This window comes from Rhinolophus sinicus, chromosome 17 (assembly GCF_057876585.1).
Source record: "Rhinolophus sinicus isolate RSI-liver-muscle chromosome 17, RSI-T2T, whole genome shotgun sequence".
Lineage (NCBI taxonomy): Eukaryota > Metazoa > Chordata > Mammalia > Chiroptera > Rhinolophidae > Rhinolophus > Rhinolophus sinicus.
In genome coordinates, this window is record NC_142517.1 from 70,010,115 (window position 1) to 70,032,536 (window position 22,422).

The 22,422-nt window shown below is 40.6% G+C and overlaps 1 protein-coding gene across 1 annotated transcript in view; it reads left to right on the forward strand.

Moving 5' to 3' along the window:
- Positions 1–9,501: 9,501 nt before the first annotated feature.
- Positions 9,502–22,422, forward strand: part of CCDC80 (coiled-coil domain containing 80) — a 37,389-nt gene continuing 24,468 nt past the window's right edge. The window contains exons 1-3 of the mRNA XM_019734879.3: positions 9,502–10,284; positions 10,697–12,600; positions 19,663–19,819. Of these exons, the coding sequence (XP_019590438.3) occupies positions 10,708–12,600; positions 19,663–19,819 (2,050 nt within the window). The 5' untranslated portion in view covers positions 9,502–10,284; positions 10,697–10,707. The remainder of the gene's footprint in view (positions 10,285–10,696; positions 12,601–19,662; positions 19,820–22,422) is intronic.

The following is a 22,422-nucleotide window of genomic DNA, read 5'->3' on the forward strand; positions in this document are numbered from 1 at the left end:
ATTAGCTCTATTACAATTAAAAACACAGGGAAAAAATTGGTGCTTTTAAATATGTCAGATTGTCTCACTCGGAATATCTGTAGAACAAAGAGTTTCAAATTTCTAAGGACTTGTGACATTTCAATAAACTGAGTGAATATTATTCATTTACACATGGTAAAATATTTGTTTTTCAAAAACCACTAAAAACAACCCCTAGATTTAAAATATTGTTTTATGCTATATTTCTATCTATAATCACTCACTCATATAGAAATCTTGGTAATTTAGGCATACTAGCTCACCATGAATAGGTAGGTGTGTGTGGGTCTTGTTTTAACATCCATCTATTTTGAGACAACATTAAATTAAAAATAAAATTAAAGGCACAATCTTTTAAAAATAAATTATTTCTAAAAACATAATTAAAACCACAATCTTCTTCCTGAATTTATTCTTTTTTTAAAAGTTTTAAGTATAGCCAAGTTAATTTAGGTCCAACATGGTGAAAAAAAATTCTTTCCATCTTATTCCAAGTTTATACTCAGGAAAACTTTTTTATAACCAAGTTGTTAAAAGCCTTAATTAATGGAATCACTGCTCCTCAATTTCTAAATCATGCAATTGTGCTGCTCTTTAATGGGAAGCAGAGGCTCTGGGGCTTTGCATTCCCTTCATATATGGGGATGCTGTCTATTTGATGTACCCTGTGAGATGTGTCTAGGGTGCTTCATTGTTCCAGTGTATCTTGTGCAGCTTGCACTCAAACCATCAAGTGGTTTTCTCCTGAAGACCATGGTCTTGAGACTATGCTTTCATCTTGCTCTTCTAGGGCATCTTCTACATTACACTCATCTCTGTTAGAGTTCAAAATCTTTACAGGAGGAAATCTCAGGGTGCCAAGCTCCACTCAGGTATTATATTGCAGGCATACATTCTCATTACTCCTTTCCCCTGGATCCAACTTCATACTATCACCAGGTTTCCATGGTTACCACTGGGATCGGTGCCTATTTCCCAGCTCACTTCTACGCCAGGGAAGCCTTGCGTTTTCTCTTGGAAGTTCTCTGCTCACTGTTGAGGAATTTGCAGCAGGAATGAAACATTGATGTTTTAGGAAAATTATAGTGACAGCCATTTGGGGAATAGGTTGGAGAGGATGAATCTGTTGGTGAGAAGACCAATTAGAAGATTTTTGCAGCCACAGAGGTGAGAACCAAGAGGAGACACAACGTATAAACACTGTTCTGGCTTTTGATTTCATGACAGATTGGCATGAAATACTTAATAGGTGAATCTCTTTTTAATGTTTAATCATTATCTTTGTGTTTGGCGTTTAGCACCTGTACCTCAGCCTTTAGCTCCTTCCTATGTTGTTTCATTAGCCTCAGGGAAAAAGTCTGAATTTATGACTGCTCTTGTGCAGACACCATTTCCCCTGCCATTAACTGAGTATTAGCTCTGTGGTAGGCACATTTCATACATTAAAAATAACCATTCACAATCCAATTTATAGAAACACAAAGTAGAATAGTAATTACCAGGAATGGAGGAAAGCGGGGAACAGGGAGTTATTGTTTCATAGGTATAGAGTTTCAATTTGGGAAGATGAAAAAATTCTGGAGCAGGACAGTGGTGATGGCTGCACAACAATGTGAATGCACTTATGGCCGCTGAACTATACACTTAAAAATTGTTAAAATGGTAAAGTTATGTTATGTACTTTACCACAATAAAGAAATAAACAAACAGAAGATTAAGAACTTCTAGACAAAATCAATCCAGACACTTGCCCCACTTTGGGATATTTTATTTGCGTGAGCTGACAAATTGCCTGTTGTTTACAGCAGGATTTTCTGTTATTTGAACCAGGAAGCATGCTAATAAAATCATTGTTAGAAAAAGAAATTAACCCTATTATTTATATAAAAAAAAAATTCATATTTTTGTAGATGAAGAAACTGAGGTTCAGGGAAGTTAACAGCTTGCCCAAGTCACACAACTAGTGAGCAACGAACGAACCTGGGATTCCAATCAAAGGTTTGTTTGACTGCAAATTTTGTGCTGTCTTCTTATAGGCAAAACAAATCTTATCCAATAAATGAATGAAATCTCCAAACATGGGACTGTTCTCTAACCAGGAATTCTTTTTTCCAATCTAAGTTGTTTATCTCATTTTGATGCAGTTACTTACTAACATTTATTTGTATGGCCTCTGAATTTTTCCAGTAGTTAATGCCAAGGCTTCTGTCAATTTCCACCATCACAAATTATTTGTAAAAGGTCCACATGCCTTTATTTTCCATGCTTAACTTTTAAATAAAAATAACATTTAAAACTTTGGAATGTTACCTGTTAACATATTCAGAACGAATTCTACTTTGAACTTTTTAACTCACTTTGAAGTCCACATTATATTTGATCTTTATTCTGGAATTTTTGCAACTGACTTCAGTTAAAAGCATTTAAGTTACAACAATATAGTTTTTAAACAGAGCTTTCTGAGATGTGATTACAAACTAATGTGACTGTTATTTTTTAAAAAAAACAGTGGGGTTCAAATTAATATCACTGACCTCAAAGCAGACATTTTGGGGAACTAGATAGCAATGTTTCAATTATTCAAATGCATAATAAATACTTATTCTATGCCAGACACTCAGAGAACTTTGAAGTTCCTTTTCCATATTTCCTCCAAAGCTAGTTAATGAACCATGCAGGAAATATTACTTTGTAGTCATGTATTATTTTGACCTCAGCCAGAATTATACAATTTGATCATCTACCTCACTCAATAGACTCAACTCCTAGAGACTTCAGACTATGATTAAAGCTGAACTCTAACTTCAAAGGTTGAAGAATTGACAAAATTTAAGATATGCCAAATGTTCCTTTACATGTATCACGTAACTACTTTGATAAGGCTAGCCCTTGGGAGTATCTGATCACCCCATCTTAAATAGTGTATTTCTTCCTTCATTTACTACTACTTTTCTTTGCATTGTTTTTCTTCAGTGTACTTATCTCTCCCCAATAGAATGTGAGTTCCATAAGAACACAAACTTCTAATCTATCGCTGTATCCCCAACACTGGAATAATGTCCAATACATACAATGTGCTTCGTAAACAGTTTTTTAATGAATTAATGAATAAAATGAAGATTTATAATTATTTACATAAAATGCTTTGCCTCAGTTTCATAATTCCATAATTCAATGCAATTAGAATGTTTAATTTTGATGATTTATAGTGCTAAGTCTTCTGGTGCTACTATTACCAGGTTTTCCTGAAAATAAGACCTAGCTGGACAATCAGCTCTAATGCGTCTTTTGGAGCAAAAATTAATATAAGACCTGGTCTTATTTTACTATAATATAAGACCCGGTCATATAATATAATATAATATAATATAATATAATATAATATAATATAATAATATAATATAATATAACGTAATACCTGGTCTTATATTAATTTTTGCTCCAAAAGATGCATTGGAGCTGATTGTCCAGCTAGGTCTTATTTTCAGGGAAACACAGTATTATTTAATAAATAGAGATTAAGTAACTCTCTGGTGCTAGTAACTTTAAAGTGATAAGTCAAAGTTAGGTTGCCTTCTGGGGTTTTGTAATCTCTCTTTTTTACTGTATTTGGTTGGTATGGATTTATAATTTTTGCATCTTAACTATATGCAGGGTATCAAGAAGTATTCAAAATAAATGTAAGTTTGTGTTCTCATGGAACTCACGTTCTATTGGTGAGAGATAACTACCCTAAAGAAAAACAATGCAGAGAAAAGTAGTAGTAAATGAAAGAAGAAATACGCTATTTAAGAGGGGGTGACCAGATACTACCAAAGGCTAGCCTTGTCAACGTAGTTGTATGCTACATGTTCTCAGTAGCTTAAAGATCTTGGAGTAACAAGACCCATATTTGAAATACAAAATAATCAGAAGAGTGATGCTCTACAGAATACCTTCCTAGAGAAAGGGGAATGGTTTTGGGAAAACCTTGTGGAAAGAGTACAGAGCCTGGACACTGAGCAATGAACTGAATGTAGACATGTATGGCACGGGCTTATAAAGAAAGGGTCAGAGGTGACATGTAGTTCAAGCTGTGGGTGAGTGAAAACCACCATGGGCTTCTGCCTTTCTTCTACCACAATAGCTGCTCCTCCTCCACATCCTTTATTGTTCTTTTTACCTTCTAAATATTGCATGCCAGGCCGGAGTTTGCTTCATCTTCACCTATACTCGTTCCTTCAGTGATTTCTTCCAGCCTCATGTTTTAAATATTGTTCGAAATTTATAACGCCAACCCCAGTCTTCCTTGAAGTCTAGACTCATGTACCAACTGCCTGCTCAGCCTCTGTATCAGAATGTCTAACAGGATTTTCAAACAAAACATTTGATTGTCTCTGCCCCAAACTACTCATATCAGCTTTATCTTCAAAATATATACCATAGAGGATGACTTTTCTGCACCTCCACTGCTACTGGCACGCAAATTCAAGGTATCACACCTTTCACTTTATTAGTACATTATTTTCCTAACTGATCTTCCCACTGCCTTTTTTGCCCCCATACACTATTCTCCATATGATACCCATAGTGAGCCCTTTAACTCATAGATCAGGTCTTTCTTGCCACATCCTTGTTTAAAATTCTTCAGCATCACTCTTCTGGGACACACTTATCAAGTAATCCCTGCTTCAATGCCTATGTACTTGCTGTTCCCTCTACTTAGAATGTTCTTCCCCTCCCCAATACTTGAGTTACTTGCCTCCTTAGCTTTACTTAGGACCATTATCTTTGACCCCTATCTAAAATGGCCGCCTTCTCTTCATTTTTTTCCCCTCACCTTTTTCTCCTCTCCCTTTTAAAAAATCCCTTCCAAGCACATGTCTAGATATAGTACATTTATTTGTTCATATTCTTATGGCTTGCTTTCTGCCACTGGACTATAAGTTCCATGGGGTTAGGAACTCATTCATTGCTATATCCCCAGTGACTCGAACAATGCCTGCACTGAATAAATATTTGTTGAATGAATAAATTGGTATCCTATTATGTAAGGTGATGTTCTGAGTGATGCAATCAAAACCTGGAGTGAAGGGTCAATACAGCAAAACAAGTGAAAGACATCGCAATCCCAGTAGGGCAAGCACAGAAGACAGAGTCAAAATAGGGACCAGGAAATGAGGATAAAAGGACTGTCAGGCAACCTAGCACATCCTGCCAGACACAATATTTAGAGTCTTATAGACTCTAAAGGACTCTAGAGCCAACAGAACACACCACAAGATTTTCCAGATACCAAACAGTGGCTGCAATGGGAAGCCTCTTTCTGCCTCCAACAAAGAGGCAATGTCTCTGACATGAATGGACTCTGTGCATATTGGCTGCTGCCATTGTCAGCACTGACTTTTTACATGAAGAGAAAGTTGCAGTGCTGCTGCAGAGAGTACAATTGACTAATATTTATTTCTCTTTTCCAATGGACTGTGAGCTTCTAAAGGGAAGAGACTGACTGCCTGGTTCTCTATCATTCCTGGTACAAAGTCTGTACTCTTGGAGAACATATGAGAGAAGGGAGAAATAAATTGGATCATGACTTTCTTCTTGGCTATGTCTAAGAGGATGGAGAGCAGCATAATCAAAATTTTCCCCTTCAAATTTGATTGATATATTTTGTATGCATTAAATGGCCAGTGGTTAAGACCTTGAACCCAGGGCTGTCCACCTCCTCCCAGTCTAGAACGAACTCCCCAAGCTGTAAATTGATATACCTAGAAGTTTACTCACATAGATTGGCAACCCAAAAAATCTGAACTTTAAATCACTATGTCAAAAATTTTAAATGAGCCCTTAGGTCATTTACATACCTTCTTAATACCTTCTGGTAAGAGTCTTCAATTTGCTCTAATTAGGATTTGACATTTTCTTAATTAAACAACTTTCCACCTGGAAAACAATACCTTCACGTTTCCTTCAATTAACTTTAAATAAAAATAAACGAATAAAAAAGAATATTAAAACCATTTTTCCCAATAGTTTTGACCACTATTCTTTCAGGTAATTTTTATTTTTATTTATTTCTTTTAAAATTATACAGATCCTTCAATTTTGGATTAAACATGTGACCTTGTTTACATTTCAGAGACAATTTCAGTGTGTTTGTTTTGGGGATTACCCTTTCTCAGAGCTTCTCCAGCTGCAGAAGCACCCTGAGTTAGCAGTCATTGTGGGCTTTCCCCTTGACCTCGCTGTTTATTTTTTTAGTTTGTCCTACTATGCAAATACTGAGAAACAGAATTTTTTTTTTATTCTGAAGGACATAAGTGTGGCTTAAGACTGAACATTGATTAAAGTTTGCAAGTGGAAAGGAAAAGCTTGTAGCATTTATCCTCAATGTGACTATTTGTGTCTCTGCCACAACAGTGTGAGAAAAGGGCTCTACTATTTTTCCTGTTGGGGGAACAGGTTATCACAGAGCATAAGAGGTGGTTTCCCTCGAAAACCACACTGAAGGGCTTACATTCCCCCCCCCCCATTTTCTTTTTTCCTCATTTCCTCATTATTATTATTATTATTATTATTTTAATTAAATTTACTGGGGTGACAATGGTTAGTAAAATCACATAGGTTTCAAGTGTGCATTTCTATAATACATTATCTATATATCATATTGTGTGCTCACCACCCAGAGCCAGGATATGATTTTTTTCAGCAATAGAACATTTTGAATCCAGTTCAGTAATACCCCCTGAGTGTTACTCTGTGCGAGGGAATCAAATGCATGTGACACAAACCATGGTTTCTCTAGGGTGCTTGGGACGACATAGTTCCCTGACTGTTAGTCCCAGGTTGCTGAATCCAGGTCAGTGGGGGTATGATCAGTTAACACACCCACTTCTGACGCCTCCTTACATATACACTGACTTCCATCAAACAACTACCACCTATTCCAGTGTCTCTAAAGCAATTCTGTTTTGCATATTCTGTTCTTTCTTCCCTCCAAATTACTATGCGACCGATGTCAGGCAGTTTCTTGTCAGTGAATTCCTAAATAGTATTTCTAAAAGCTACTTTTGAATTGTATTTCTTTTACCTTTCTTTGACTCAACATAAATCATTGTCTCTCATATCTCTGGCTCTTCTCTCCTAATTAGTTAATGCTTCTTTTTTAGATTACAAAAAAATTGGAAAGATCTAAGTGAGGGACTTTTTAATACAGGTCTCTTAAATCATGGACTAGATTTGTAATTGAGAATCATTACAAACTATATATCATCATGGGCTTCTCCAGGAAGGGGTGGATGCTAACTTGCTCATTGCTCTTATCAGGTATGTGTTCGCTGGACTGAAAAGACCCCGGGGGGAGGGGACAGGATTCTGAGGTCCCAGGGGAGGCTTTAGGCATTGAGGTTAAAAAATCCTGAGGATCAGGCACAAGAAGCACCACTTTGCCAGTGTGTCCTAGGGGGTGGGGAAGCATTGGGGAGACACGGAGGTGGCAGTATTAGGTCCTCTCCCACATATGTGTTTAGCGCGCCATCTAGTGGCTGGATCTCACAGAAGGGAATAAAGCTTGAGGTCCCCAGGAAGACGGGGTACAGCTCAGGCTAGGCTGGCTTCCCCTTTGGGTCAAATCCAAGTGGCTAAAGTGGCAATATTTCATCCTTACCAGTGCACAGGTGGGGAATGTTGTACACATCGTTGGGAGATTGGTGGAAACCATGTGATATTTTTAAAAAAGGATAAAAGACTCTAAAGATCTACTAAGAAAGGTAGAAAGTACCATTACACAATTACTCCAAAAAGTAGAATTCTGAAAGTATAAATGCTCTGATTAAGCAAACAAATGAGACTCTTTTATGAATATGGGAAACACAAAAAGGAACTAGGAACTAAAGGAAGAGGAAAAAGAGAAGGCATGGAAAGAAAATGAAAGTGGGAGACAGGAATACAATGTTTTGTAGACACTTCTAAACCTGGGTTCAAATGTCAGCACTACCACTTACCATTTGTGTGACAGTAGGCAATTTATTTAAACTATCTAAGCCTCAGTTTGTTCATCTATAAAATGGGAATAATCCTACCTGTCTCTTAGTAATGCTGTGAAGGTCAGCTAAAAGAATATATGGAAGTGCTAAGCCCAGAGCCTCACATGAAAATGTCCCATAAATGGTAGTTGTTATTAGTAAGGAAGAGACAAAAGAAACAGAAAAGAAGGGAGGGAAAGGCCTTGAAAGGGATAACATGGAACACGTTATGATTTGGGAAAGGAAATACCATCTAGGACTGCCCAACAGCATAGGTATTTGATCCACTTAAGGTGAAGCCTATGAAAGGAAAAGCCTTCTCTGAGTCTGGTGGACAGAGGGTCTCTGTCTAAAGCCCACCTTTTTTACTGTAGTTACAAGTATTTGTGAGGGCTCCACAGGAGGATCTTTCCTCTTGGCACTCCTTGGTCATCAAGCTGTGGGTTAAGCCTTACACTCAACACCCTTACAGGTCTTCAATTCAGTGCTGGGAACTTATGTGAAGGAACGGCAAATGACCCATTGGAAATGGGCTGATAAAGGAGTAGCAACTAGGGACCAGATTTTATCCAGTGAGGGTAGCCATGGGCATGGTCTAATTTGCAAGGAGCCTTTTGAGAACTCTGGCTCACCACTGTCTCTGCCAATTAAAACCAATTGAATTCTCTCGGAGAAGTTGGGAGAAATATCTGTATAACCTGAGGCACCTTTCCACCCCCGGAAAAGCTGAAACCCCATGACAGGTCCAGGAGGTAGACACACAGAGATGCCTTAGTCTCATCTTTGGAACTTGATATGGCTATTTCTGAGGATTGCCTAAAGCCCTCCAGATACCTGAAGCTTTTGGAGAGCAAAATACTGCATTACACTCCTCCCTCTACCCCCAAAGAAACTCCAAACACCTCCAAAGAAGGTCTTAGCCTACCATCTCCAGCCAGAGCCCGAACTGGAGATCATAATGCCCTTCCTCTGATGTAATGGCTGACTACAGTCTCAGGGGGACAGCAGCCACTGCCTGCATTTCTAACCTTTTACCAACTTCCTTGTATGCCAAGGAGAAAACTAGGAACAAGAACACAGTAATATGATCTCCAATTAGCATAAAATAAAAACAACCCCGTCATGTTTTCCATGGGCTTTTCCAACCTCAAGCTAAGTGCATGCAGCAGGCAGAAAGAGATAAAAATGTATACATGGAACTATAAATACATATATTGTCTGTATATGTATAGCCAAGCACCCTGACCCAAAGGAATATCTGTCTCTCGGAAAACCAAGCAGCAGATGCAGAAATCTGAGCGTTTTCCTTTTCCAGAGTGCAGTATGAGTATAGACAGGAAGGGAAAGTATCCTGATTACTCGGTATGGAAGGGGTTAAGTCCTCAGCCATCCTATTCTAAAGTGATTTATGATGATAGGTAGTGTTTCAAAACTTTCCCCCACCAAAAGAAAAGCCCTCTCCCTCCTCACCGAGTCCACTCTCAACGTGCTGAAATGGGAAGGAGGCGGTGTTTTGCTGATCTGTTAAATTCTTAGTGAAGTTTCCTTGATTTCCAGTGGCTGCTGTTGTGTGAGTTTGGTTTGGATCAAAACTGAGGTTGTCCTGGCATTCCTGGGACTGAATCCAGGCAAGAGGAAGAAGAAAAAGAAGGAAAAGAGGAGGAAAAAAAAGGTCGGGAGAAATAAAGGGAGGAGAGAGGCATAGAAAAAGAGAGAAAAAAAAAAAAAGCTCTTTTTCAACATCACATTCCTGTGTTTTCCCTCAGCCTGGAAAACATATTAATCCCAGTGCTTTAACACTGGGAAACAAAGGGAATAAGCCAGACTGTGAGGGAAAGGGTGATAAGAAGGTTCCTGGAACTCTAAAGAGAGAAAAGAGTGAGATTTTGAAATAGCTGGGGCTCCACTTTAAGGGGCGTCCTGTCTGTCGGCACAGGGGACTGGCACACACAGACACACCAGACGGAGAAAAACTACAGAAAAATGGAGATGCAAAGACTTAAGATGCAAAGGACAGCTCCTGTCACCTCATCCTACTTGTCAAGAAGGTAAAAAGACACAGCCAGAAAAATAAAAGAAGAAATCAGCTCAGCCCTCAGGTCAGGACAGGCGACTTTGGGAGCTGGAACTGCAGCACACCCCAGCCTCTCAAAGGAGAAAGAGGGTTGGGAGTTAAAGTATTTCATCTAGGAAACTGTCCTGGGACCACACTACAGATTGCTCTTTAAACCATCTGCATTCCATCTCCATGAGCCACAATGTAAGTGTGTAATCCTTTCTGTCTTTGGTGTTTGTTTCTTTGTTGCTTGTTTGAAGAAATGAAATGGGAATGTTGTCATAATTAATATGCTCAGTGTGCATTTTCTCTGGAGCATCAGAGCCAGTTGAAAGGGTGAAAGCATGCTGAATGGGGCACAGAGTTGGGTTCCCTGCTTAATGTAACTGTCTCTGCTAAGCGCTGACAAATTACAGGGGCTTAAAAATTACAAGATCTCATCCTATTTTCCATTCCCTGACCTCTGTCCTTCTTCTTCTCTAACCACCCCTTTCCCCCAAACTTTGGCCAAAATAGAGAAAGAGAAAATGCCCAGTTCTGTTTGCAATTAAACAATTTTCTTTCTGTTTCCCCCTTTCCCACCCCTTTCGTCTTTTGATTTTTCTGCCTCCCAAAGTGGATTGCACAATGACATGGAGAATGGGACCTAGTTTTACCATGCTGCTGGCAATGTGGTTGGTGTGTGGCTCAGAACCCCACCTCCATGCCATGAACAGAGGGAGCCATGGAGGGCGGAAAGCACCTCTGGTTTCTGAAGTCAACAGAAAGCCAGCTCGATTTCTGAGGCACACGGGAAGGTCTCAGGGAATTGAGAGAACCACTCTGGAAGAACCAAACCTTCAGCCTCCCCTAAGAAGGAGCAGTGTGCCGGTGCTGAGAATAGCCCACGAAAAGGCCCCGAGGGCCCCGCTGGGCATCAATGGGGCCCTGCTGAGATCTGAGCGGAGACCCACAGGCCGAAGCTCTCCCCGTGAGATGGTCCGAGATGAGGGGTCTTCAGCTCGTTCAAGAATGTTGCGCTTCCCCTCTGGGTCCAGTTCTCCCAACATCCTTGCCAGCTTTGCAGGGAAGAATCGTGTGTGGGTCATCTCGGCCCCTCATGCCTCGGAAGGCTACTACCGCCTCATGATGAGCCTCCTGAAGGACGATGTGTATTGTGAGCTGGCAGAACGGCACATCCAGCAGATAGTGCTGTTCCACCAGGCCGGCGAGGAAGGGGGCAAAGTGCGGAGGATCACCAGTGAGGGCCGGGTCCTGGAGCAGCCCCTGGACCCCACCCTCATCCCAAAGCTGATGAGCTTCTTAAAGCTGGAGAAGGGGAAGTTCGGCATGGTGCTGCTGAAGAAGACGCTGCAGGTAGAGGAGCGCTATCCTTACCCGGTCAGGCTGGAGGCCATGTACGAGATCATCGACCAGGGCCCCATCCGCAGGATAGAGAAGATCAGGCAGAAGGGTTTTGTCCAAAAATGTAAGGCCTCGGGGGTGGAGGGCCAGGTAGTGGATGAGGGGAACAATGGTGGAGGAGCAGGAAAGCCAAGCCTGAGCAGTGAGAAGAGGAAAGAAGACCTGAGAAGAGCACAAGTTCCACCCACGAGAGAGAGTCGGGTGAAGGTGCTGAGAAAACCTGCCACCACCAAGGCGGCTCCCGGGCCACCTCCTCCGACCCCAAGGGCCACCACCCTGCCTCCTGCTCCAGTCACAACAGTGACTCGGGCCACCTCTCGGGTGGTAACTGTAGCAGCAAGACCTACAACCACCATGGCCTTTCCAACCACCCAGAGGCCCTGGACCCCCCGGGTGCACCCCTCCTCAGATGCCCACAGGCCTCCAGCAACAGCTGAGGTGACCACTGCCAGGGGGTCCGTGGTCTCAGAGAATCTCTACCCTCCATCCAGGAAGGAGCAGCACAGGGAGAGGCCACAGACCACCAGAAGGCCCAGCAAGGCCACCAGCTTCGAGAGTTTCACGGCTGCCCCTCCCACTCCCACGTCGGAGCACAGCACCAGGGTTGTGGCAGGCCGTTTCCGGGACAACCGCACAGACAAGCGGGAGCATGGCCACCGGGACCCAAATGTGGTGCCAGGTCCTCACAAGCCAGCAAAGGGGAAACCTCCCAAAAAGAAGGCCCAGGACAAAATTCTTAGCAATGAGTATGAGGATAAGTATGACCCCAGCCGGCCTACTGCCTCTCAGCTGGAGGAGGAGTTGCACGTGGGGAATATACCGCCCCCCAAAGCAAAGGAGTCTAAAAAGCATGAAAAGCTTGAGAAAGCTGAGAAGGAGAAGAAAAAAAAGGTGAAGACTGAGAAAGCAGACAAGTTACTCAAGAATGAAAAGCAAGTGAAGAAGGACAAGGCTGAGAAAAAGAGCAGGCAGGAGAAAGAAAAGAACAAGAAGAAAAAAGCAGGTAAAACAGAGCAGGATGGTTACCTGAAACCCACCACAAAGCACTTCACTCAGAATCCCAAGAAGTTGGTGACTGACCTGCTGGGCTCCTTTGAAGGCAAACGAAGGCTCCTTGTAAGTAATCTTCTCCTTGGCATTGTTCTGTGGGCTGAGGTAGGGCGTGTTAATATTTGGTTGTTATTTTTCTAAAATCACATGGCTGGATGGCAGAGCGTGTCGGAATCTGTGCCATGTCAAGACGATCAGGAGGTGTGTCAAGAAAGGGCAGCCAGGCCAGTAGCTCCTTTGGATTCAGATGTCCTATGCACTTTTTTTCCACACAGGCTCAGAGTCAATTGTCAAGGGACCTTAGACATGTACCCAGGGAAGCATCTGTAGTCAGCTTCTTCCAAATCCATCAGTACCCATCCTTATTCTTACTTCTCTCTTCCAAGGGATAGTTCTTGATACAGCTCCCTTTTACTTATTCTTCCATTCAAAGAATAAAAGAAGAATGAAGGAGATCCTGAAATGGCATGCATTGACTCACTCTGGTCACAAGTTAAGAAAAGGGTTTTTCTCTTCATGAGCTTAGGAACTACAAGCATGTGTATAGGGGAAATAAGGTTTCTTATGCCCCCTTAATTTGGTCCATATCAACAATGGGAAACCTCACAGAGGAAAGTAAGGCAGCCTGGGTGGAGAGTGGGTACGACTGAGAGTGGAGAAGTTTCCTCCATGATGTGACCCTCACAAATGGTTTTAAAACCAGCTGGCTGAAATCTTCTCCTCTTAAAGGCTGCCTCTTCCATCACTGCCCAACTATCAGTAAAAGGCCAAAATGATGGAGTGTGGGGAACTGGGTTAATTGTTTCAATATCCAATACGCTAGACACATCTGAACTTGGAGTCCAAATATCAGTTTCCCTGAGACTCTATAAAATGAGCCTGAGTATGTGTGTGTATAAAAAAAGAGGCAAGTGCTTTCACTTTGCCTGTTTCTGAGTGCTACTAGTATTGAGCAAGTCACAGGTCCATTTCAGTAGCTCTCTCTTTTGGCCATTACTTGCCACCACCCAAAGAATGATACCAGTTATCTATTCAAACCCCAGGAAGGCTTTAAACAGGAATAAGTCCCATCCTAAATGTAAGGGCAGTTCTCATCAGCAATGTAAGAATGGCTTCTTCTCCTCTCCATGTCTCCTTGCCCATTCTTTTAGTGCCCTTCCAAGATTTTACCCCTAGCTTCTTCATGCTATCATTTTTACTTCAGGCTGTCAAGGAGGAAAAGAATATGATACAATAACTTCAGAGAAAAAGGTTAGTACATTAATGTTGGGGAATATGAGTCAGGAATGACTCTCTCAGATACCTGGGTGTGATGGAGCCATCTTGTGCCACTGAGGACAGCATCTATTCTACTGAAGGCACAAGATGACTCCACACTCTGCATCCCACCCCCACCCCCACCACCAAAGGAGACAAGCATTCTTCTCTCAAGGCATTTCTCAGAAGGTTTTTTAGTTTTTCCAATCTGGCCTAAATTTGGATTAATGATCTGAGCCAGAGCAACTCTGGTGTCCATTTATCTTTAGTGGTTTCGAAAGTTTAAATGTTCATTTGAAATGTTATTCAGAGCAGAGTCCCTTGTGGTATTTATCATGGATGGGGCATATCCCCAAATTCTCTTAGCTATTCCATCAATAGTGTATTTATGCATTAGAACAAAGCCTAAGTTTTGATTGATTCTACAGGTGTGTGTGTGTGTGTGTTATTTTTTTGTGATTCTGCAGGTGTGTGTGTGTGTGTGTGTGTGTGTGTTATTTTTTTGTATGTTGTTACTTGTTTTTAACCAGAACCTTAAAGTAACTATATAAACTTAGGTTAGCAAAGGATATGCTGTCTGTTAGAGTAGTTTAACAGCTACTTAGTTATCCCCAGAGTACATAAATTTAAATGGGAATGTTCCAGTCAGAACCAAAAGAATCACTGATTTCAGAGCAGAACTCTGCTTGGTACTTGAGTATTTGCTAGAGAACCCGTGAGGAAAAACTGCTCTCTTTGGGCTGTGGGACATCATTAGTGGTGTGCTCCATTGCTCTCTTCCTAAGTACCTGGGACTTTGTCCAGCTTGCTAAAGCACATCAGCCGACCCTGGCCATTTAGCCAACAAGCAGGCAAAGTGTTCCTCACAGTCATGTTTTAACCAGGGGAAAAATAATGATGGGTAAAATGTCAGGATTGTAATTGTGCACCTAACTGGTAACTACTTCCATTACCCTAGTGTGTGAGTGAAAAGAAAAGGGTTTTCATACTGTATCCCTGTTATTAGTCATGCCTTTTATTGCTCTCTTTGTCTCCACTCCCTTAGAGGGATTTGAAAGCCCAGCTGGGTCTTTTCTGCTTTTAACAGTATCTCTGATCATAAATTTCTAGCAAATGAAACTCAAATGACAGCTTCTGCTGATGTCATGTGAGGCAAAACAGAAACCAGCTGGGATTGCTCGTGCCAGTGTTGCTCTTGGGGGCTGGTGAGTGAACCAGGTTGGTTATTAAACAGAAAGTACCAACAAGAGGCGTTTCAGTCTTGCAATTCGACATGTGCCTAGCTGATGATCATATCAGATATGTGTTTTCTGAAAAGCTAATGATATCCAAAATAAGAATGGATTAGAAAAAAACAAGATGAAATAAACATGATAACAATATCAAAAGGTGGAGAGAAAAGACAGAAGACTTGTGTTTCTGGGTGAAAGATGTAGTTGGTGCCATTTATCATTTCCCCCTTAAACACGGCTCATGTTATTCAGGAAGTTCAGTGATTCAATTAATATTCATTAAGGCTTAGCACTCTTCAAGCTGTTCCAGTACAGCTGACAACATATACCTCCTACTGGCCTCAGCCTAACCCAGTGCGTTCAAACTGAAATGAGGTTTGCATTCCAAGAAATTGTGTAGGTCTTTTAGCTCTTCTTTCCCATTTTTCAGTAACCTGGTGCCCAACTACAATTCATCATAAGCCCTCTGTTACTTGCATTTATTCATATCATTCTTTAGATGTGAAAACATTACATAACCTCTACTTAACCAGTTACTTAAAGAAACACTGGCAGCAGTGGTATAGGTTGTGGTTGAGTGAACAGCATCTTAAAGCCCTTCAAAGGAGCTGCAGGAGGAGCCAGGTGTCCTGTTCTTAGGACAAAGGTCAATCCTTCAAACCCCCTGCCTCTCAGTCTGTCAGAAGAAAAGAACACATCCTGCCAGGGGCTTTTCCCAACATTGTGTGGTTTAATTTTCACAACAGTCCTATGGAGAAGGACCTACTAACTCCATTTTGTAGACAAGGAAACAGAAGCTTAGAGAGGCTGAGAAGTTTCTCAAGGTGTATAGCTAATACGTGGCAAAGCCAGAATTAGACCTCAGGTCTGTTTGATTTTAAAGCTCGTGCTCAAGCCACTCCCCCATTCTGCCTTCCTGTGGGTGTGAATATGGGGCACATGCCATAAAGCGAAGGAGAAACTGATAAATTATCCTGATAGATAATCAATAAAGACATTTAAAAATTCATTTTCAACCTTGAATTACTCAGATAAATGGTAAGCTACAGCAGTTGTCAATATTTTGTGCTGAGCACTGATGGAGAGATTCTGCTTTCAATACTCAGCTAGTTCCCAGCACCTCAACTCTCTGGCTTTCCCGGCAGTCAGTCAGAAGCAATATCCCAGTGACTGAATCCCAGTGAACCTAATCCCTCAGACTCATTGATGTCAGTCTGGGGTGACAATGGTGAGAATACAGCTAAGCTGTTTATCACTTATACATTGGACTCTCACTAAGCTGACAAGCCCTCATTTTGTGCCCCGAGAGCTAGTCCATACCTACTTGTCAAGAGGCCTCATAGCGCTGAATTGCAGAGATTCGACTTCCAGTTTAAACATTCTTTGGAGACTGAATCTCCTGTAATTCAAGTGGGTTAATACTTTCAACCTTACTTCAAAAATATGGGTATTGGGACAATAATCTACTTATTTTATGGAACTTTAGAAAAGGATATAAAGCTCTGTTTTACTGTGGCAGACTACTAGCTTGAATGTTATTTTTCAGAATCTGTAAAAATCACGCTGTATGTAGAATAATCTGAGACTTAAAATGCTTTCCCCCTAGCATTTCCCATTCCTGTTTGCTCCCTTTATTTATGCAAACTGGCTTCGTAATACTCTTTAGGTGCCTTGTGCCAACACACTGGGAACAGAAACATAAAAAAGAACCACAACACAATTCTAAATTCATGAGACATGCCCTGATTTATTGCTACCAAACTGGGAAGAGATCAAGTAGCAGACAATAATGTTTACTGAGGATTTCCAGGACGCTCTTTTTAGCAAGAGGGGATTGGAAATGGTTACCATTTTAAATACGGTTTGAAATACTGCCAAACTAGAAAATGAATGGGACAGAGATGTCAATCCACAGGGAAAGAGTTCCTGAAATATGTTCAGAGGATCAGCCTCCTCTACTTTCCCTGATGCAAACTTGAGGAGCAGATTAAACCAACAAGTTTGTGGTGGGGGACCATTGTGTTCCTGAGCCCCTCTCCTCTCCTCTGGCTGGAGTGATCCATGTAGCCTGAAGCATGTGGGTAGTGTTTGTTCCCTACCATGTGCACAGCAGTGGGAGGGGCTAGGGCTTCAGTGCTTTGAAGAACTTACACTCTAGTTGGGGAGGTGTGACATAAACATAAAATATAATAGTAAATCAAGGAAATACATAAATTCCAAGTGAGCAGTGCAAACTATAACAACAGTAATTAAAGGGAAGAAGTGATCATTGAGGGCTAGAAAAGACTTTAAGGAAGATGCTGCGTTTGAAGAATGACTCACATTCAGATGCATTGGAGGGGAGGGCAGGGCTTTTGGGGTGGGAGGGGTGACACGAGCGAGCCAAAGCAGAGGAAGGACTGTGGGTGAACTATTCAGAGGTGATAGGCATGTGTGGTACTCAGGGGCACACAGCCTTACACACATCTATTTAGTTATTTGTGCTCAATTCTCACTACTGTATGAGGTTGTCAGAGAAGTTGTTCCATTATAAAGATGAGAAAGCTAAGGTTCATAAGGTTACATGGCCTTGGTAAAGCTACGTGACTACCAGGGGTTGCACAAGGATTAAAATGCCAGGCCCTCTAACTTTGACTATAATCACCCTTTCTCTGTGCCACCATGCCAAGATTCCTTTCATTTCATAATTTAGAATAGTCTGGCTAGAGGGTGAAGAGGTCACATAAGGGAAAGTAGGAGTAAAGATTAGCAAGAAAGACCCTGGGGTCAGATCACTGAATGCCGGTAGCTAAGGAATCAGTCATGCAAAATGAATGTCACCTCATGGTGGGTTAAGGTATCCTTGGGCAAAGCTCTCAAGGTGAAAATAAACATCAGAGCTCTTTATATATTTAAGTGTGATTCCCACTGAGTATCCATAGCCTAAGACTGCCATATTCAGAGGTCTGTGGGAGAAGCTTCCAGGCAAGGGAGAATGAGGTTCTGTATGATTATATATTGTCTGAAATTCTCAATTATGTACAAGGGGAAGAAAAAGATCAGAGGGAGCTCTGAGGACTCTTGAAATCCTGTTATCATGGTCTGTTCATGGACTTTAAGGGTTCACGGCAAAATATGCAATGAAGGAACTAGAGTCTATGTATGGATTTGAAGTTGTAGAGGCAGGTAATTATCAGTCATTTAGCATCTGGGCAGCTGTGCCCTAGAGACACCTCTAAATACATTCTAAGTATGGGTTTATACTTCATTTAGAATAGGGAGTCCAAAATCATTACCAGTAAATCTTAACTGTTTTTGACTACTTTGTGTCCTTATTTAAACATTCATTTTATTTATTTCAAAGTAGTGTGTTTGTAAACAAAGAACAGCCAGAAAGATAAACATAAAACACATCAACTGAAAATAAAACTCCAAGATTTGGGCTACCATAAAAACTGAAAGAAATATTTTCAAATGTCAGACAGCTAATTAAAAACTCACAAACAAACCAAAAATACCATTACCATCTCTTTTTATAGCCACATTAATTTTTTTAAGGCTAAATATGAATCAATGAATAAATTTGAGGAAACTTGATTATTTTTCCTCTTGGGAAATTACATTTCTAAAACAAGCATTTCCTACCCACTTTGTCCATCTGAATAGGCATATAAACACAAATTCAACAATAAATGAAATCATGTCTACTTAAAATAAATAACGATCTGAGAAAAAAAATAACTTCATTCCAGAAAATCTTTGTTAATGTTCTACTCAAAAGCTATTGAACACATCTTGATTTCCATGAGGGATAGTATTTTGTCAAGCATAGAGAATTCTTAGAAGGGAAAGCCTGCAGGAAGCATAAACATATCTCTGACAGAGAAAAATAAACAGCAAGATCAAGTTGGGACCAGATTTATTAACCATTTTGAAAAAGAATTTGGAAGAGGTTACAATATGGTGCCTTCCCCTCCAAAAAAATCCAAGCTAATAGTGACAGGCTTCAGAATTATTTTATAAGATTAGATGGGTAAGTAAAAAGTGGCTGATAAATTTGAATGTAGTCAAATGCTGGCCTCAAACCAATGAGTCAGCAAAGCATGAATAGACAGTGTTCCTTGCAGACATCAGCCATCCAGAGTGCCCAAGGCCTGGCTATGAAACTCTCTCAACCCTGTGAGACATGAAATAATTGTAGTAACCACTCAGTTCATGGATATCTGAGCAGCAAATTAGCGTAATAAAGATCAAAATGAGGGAAAGAAGACAGCATTTATTGAACAGGTTTTACATGCCAAGTATTTATGCAATAACCTTACAAAATAAGTATTCTTGTGTGGAGTTCAGAAATGAGAAAACCACAACACATGACTAGTAAGAAAGGTAAATAATGGAAATGTGTAGAAAAGTATAAGTTGTCTGAAACCATTAAAAAAAAGCCCTATCTAAATGACCCCCTTGTGGCCCTGATTATGCTAACTGTCCAACGAAACTGTCTGGTGTAGTTCAGTTTAGCTTAGCTTAATTTAGTTTAATTTAGTTTAGGTGTCGGTCACTGCAAGCCACCTACCCCCCTTCAAAATCACCCCTTTGTATTTTACTTCAGTGTGAAACTATTACTGTTAATTAACATTTACCTGCCTTCACTCACCTCCAGCTGATCACCACTCCTAAGGTTGAGAACAACATGTATGTGCAACAGCGAGATGAATATCTGGAAAGTTTCTGCAAGATGGCCACCAGGAAAATCTCCGTGATCACCATCTTTGGTCCTGTCAACAACAGCTCCATGAAAATCGACCACTTCCAGCTAGGTTCTCTTAAATATTTTAATGTTATTATTGTTTTCCTCATAGCTAAGGTGGGACAAACTTTATGGGAGAAGTAGGTGGGGAATCAAAAAGAAAATTCAGATATCCAGAGGACTCTTTCCTCATGGTACCAAACATCAGTCTGCTTGCCTATTTACATAACCATTCCAGATGGTTCTGGCTTGTTTTTTGCACTTTAAAATGAAAAATATGCAAGCACTCTATGGTTTGAAAGTCAGTAAGGTAGAGAAAAAAGAGAAGTAATACACTCGGGGGAGAGCCAGAGAGGTATTCAGACACTTCTTTCTGGATTCTGAGTCTTCTTGCCAGTGAGCAACACCATGTGATCTTCCTGCAGCCTTTATGCTACAGGCGACTCACTGATATGTGGGAACCTGCCAGACCCTTGGAAATACTTGACTCTGGCAAGGCTGGGAAGGGAATTCACCAGGGCTGAAAGAAGCTGTTAAGACAAATGAAAAGTCACTGAAAATATGGACTGAACTGTGCCCAAGTCCTTTTGGAGAGCAGAAGAATTTGGCTGAATGCAGAGTTTTCACAATTTTTCATATTAATGATACATGTGAGACTCTTGAGGCATACAGCTCAGCATTGGGCAACTGAGATCTAACTCACTGCAGTTCTCCTGGGAACATTGCAAGACTTTCTGTGAGTAGTTAGGCCTCATAGTCAGAAGCCCCAAATTTGACCCACCCATTTCTTTTATAATTATTACATCTCTAGGGCTTTATATTAAAAACACACACACACACACACAAAACCTTTTTTTCTTACATGAATTCTCTACTTTTTTATTCTAATTTAAACTATAATGAAAATCCTTCATATTCCAACATTTGCATAGTCTGCATATTTTTCATAAATTATATTATATCTGCAAACATCTGAAGAATATAAAATATTTTCGCCATTAGTTAACATTTAACTTCAATACATGTGATACATTATCTCACAGATTTTTCTGTCCTGTGATCTTGGTATAATTGAACACATATGAGTTGTAGTTATGTCATGATAATGTCAATTTGATTTATAATATGGTCTAACTTTCTAAATCATATTTCTTACTGTGGTAAAAACACGAAATATGAGGTCTACCCTCTTAACTAATTTTTAAGCACACAATACAGTATTGTTAACTATAGGTACATATTGTATAGCAGGTCTCTAGAATTTACTCAGGTATGAAGTTTCAGTTATGCATTCTCTACTTTTATTAGCCTGCCTTCCCCTGACATAGCTCCAAAGGAAAATAAATAGCATCTTTTCCAATGTCCCATTATAAATCGTTGTGGAATGGTGATTGGTGTGTGGATATGCTGTGTGTATGTTTGGGAGGGGGGACAACAACAACAAAAGAGTGTCCTTACCTTAACCAAAATAATAATAATACAAACAAAAAACACAAAAGAAGTTCTAGAGAGTCAAATAAACCACTTCAAATCCACAGTCACAACTTATTTGTTGTGTGACCTTGGGCAAATTACTTCCTAAGTCTCAGCTTAGAACACAGTTACATGTATTTCACAGTCTACGGGGAGGATTTAATAAGGTAATGTGTGTAAATACCTGTCACATAATACGTACTATTATTGTGGTCACCATCACCACCATTTGTTCTGGCAAGCTTCTGGAGATCAGTGAGCTGTCACAGGGAGTACAACACCTATAACTGAAAACTACTTGCAATTGCTTTCTGCTAATTATGGAATGTTGACAGTGAACCCTCACAACTGCTCTTCACCATCAGGCTGCATTCCCACTCCTGGTGATAATACTACAAAGCCACATGTTCAGTGGTTAACTGGGATTCAACCATTTGCTTCCTGAATTTTCAAATAGTAGCATGAGCCGTTTCAGTGAGTTCAATTATAATCCAAATGTCTAGCGAGGAAGTAGGTATTGAATCCAGTGTAGAAACGGGTGCTGGCTGGTGATGAAAGCTCTCCTTCACCAGGTGTTCCTGGTGTCAAACGTGTTACCCACCAACTCTCACATAAAGAATTCTCATTCCTTATTTCAGGGAAGTTTGGAAAAATCATTATATCTCCCACCTCAACCTCTATATGGTTCCAACTGTTATAAGCATCTGGTGCTGCCTTGGCAAAATTTTAGCATTAATCCTGCTGTTTTCTAGACATCTGGATTGAATATGAACTGTAGAGGGACTGAGGTCTTTTTTTTCTCTACTAGAAATCAGGTATTGTGATTTGGATGTTTGCCTCTTACTGAATGGCAGCTTGGGCATGGTTTGGGGGGCCTTTTATCTTGTTTCTCATCTAATTCCTGGAAGGCCTTGCTGTCCTTGTGTCATGTCCCAGGTTACCCTTATGGGAAAGGCCGTAGTACTTGCAGCCAAGACTGAGAGTCAGCCATGGGAAAACAGGAATTGGCATTCTCCATGGTCTCAGTAAACCAAACTCCAGCCTTGACCGATTTTCAGCTGGAAATCTATCAGATGGCCTGAATTTCCTTAAAAATAAATCAAGCACTCTTGACTCTTTCAGATTTTACTGGGCCTTAAAAACAGAGGCCCACGTCCAGCTACAGTACGGGCTGTCCTCCCAGCTGGTCCATCTTGTTAA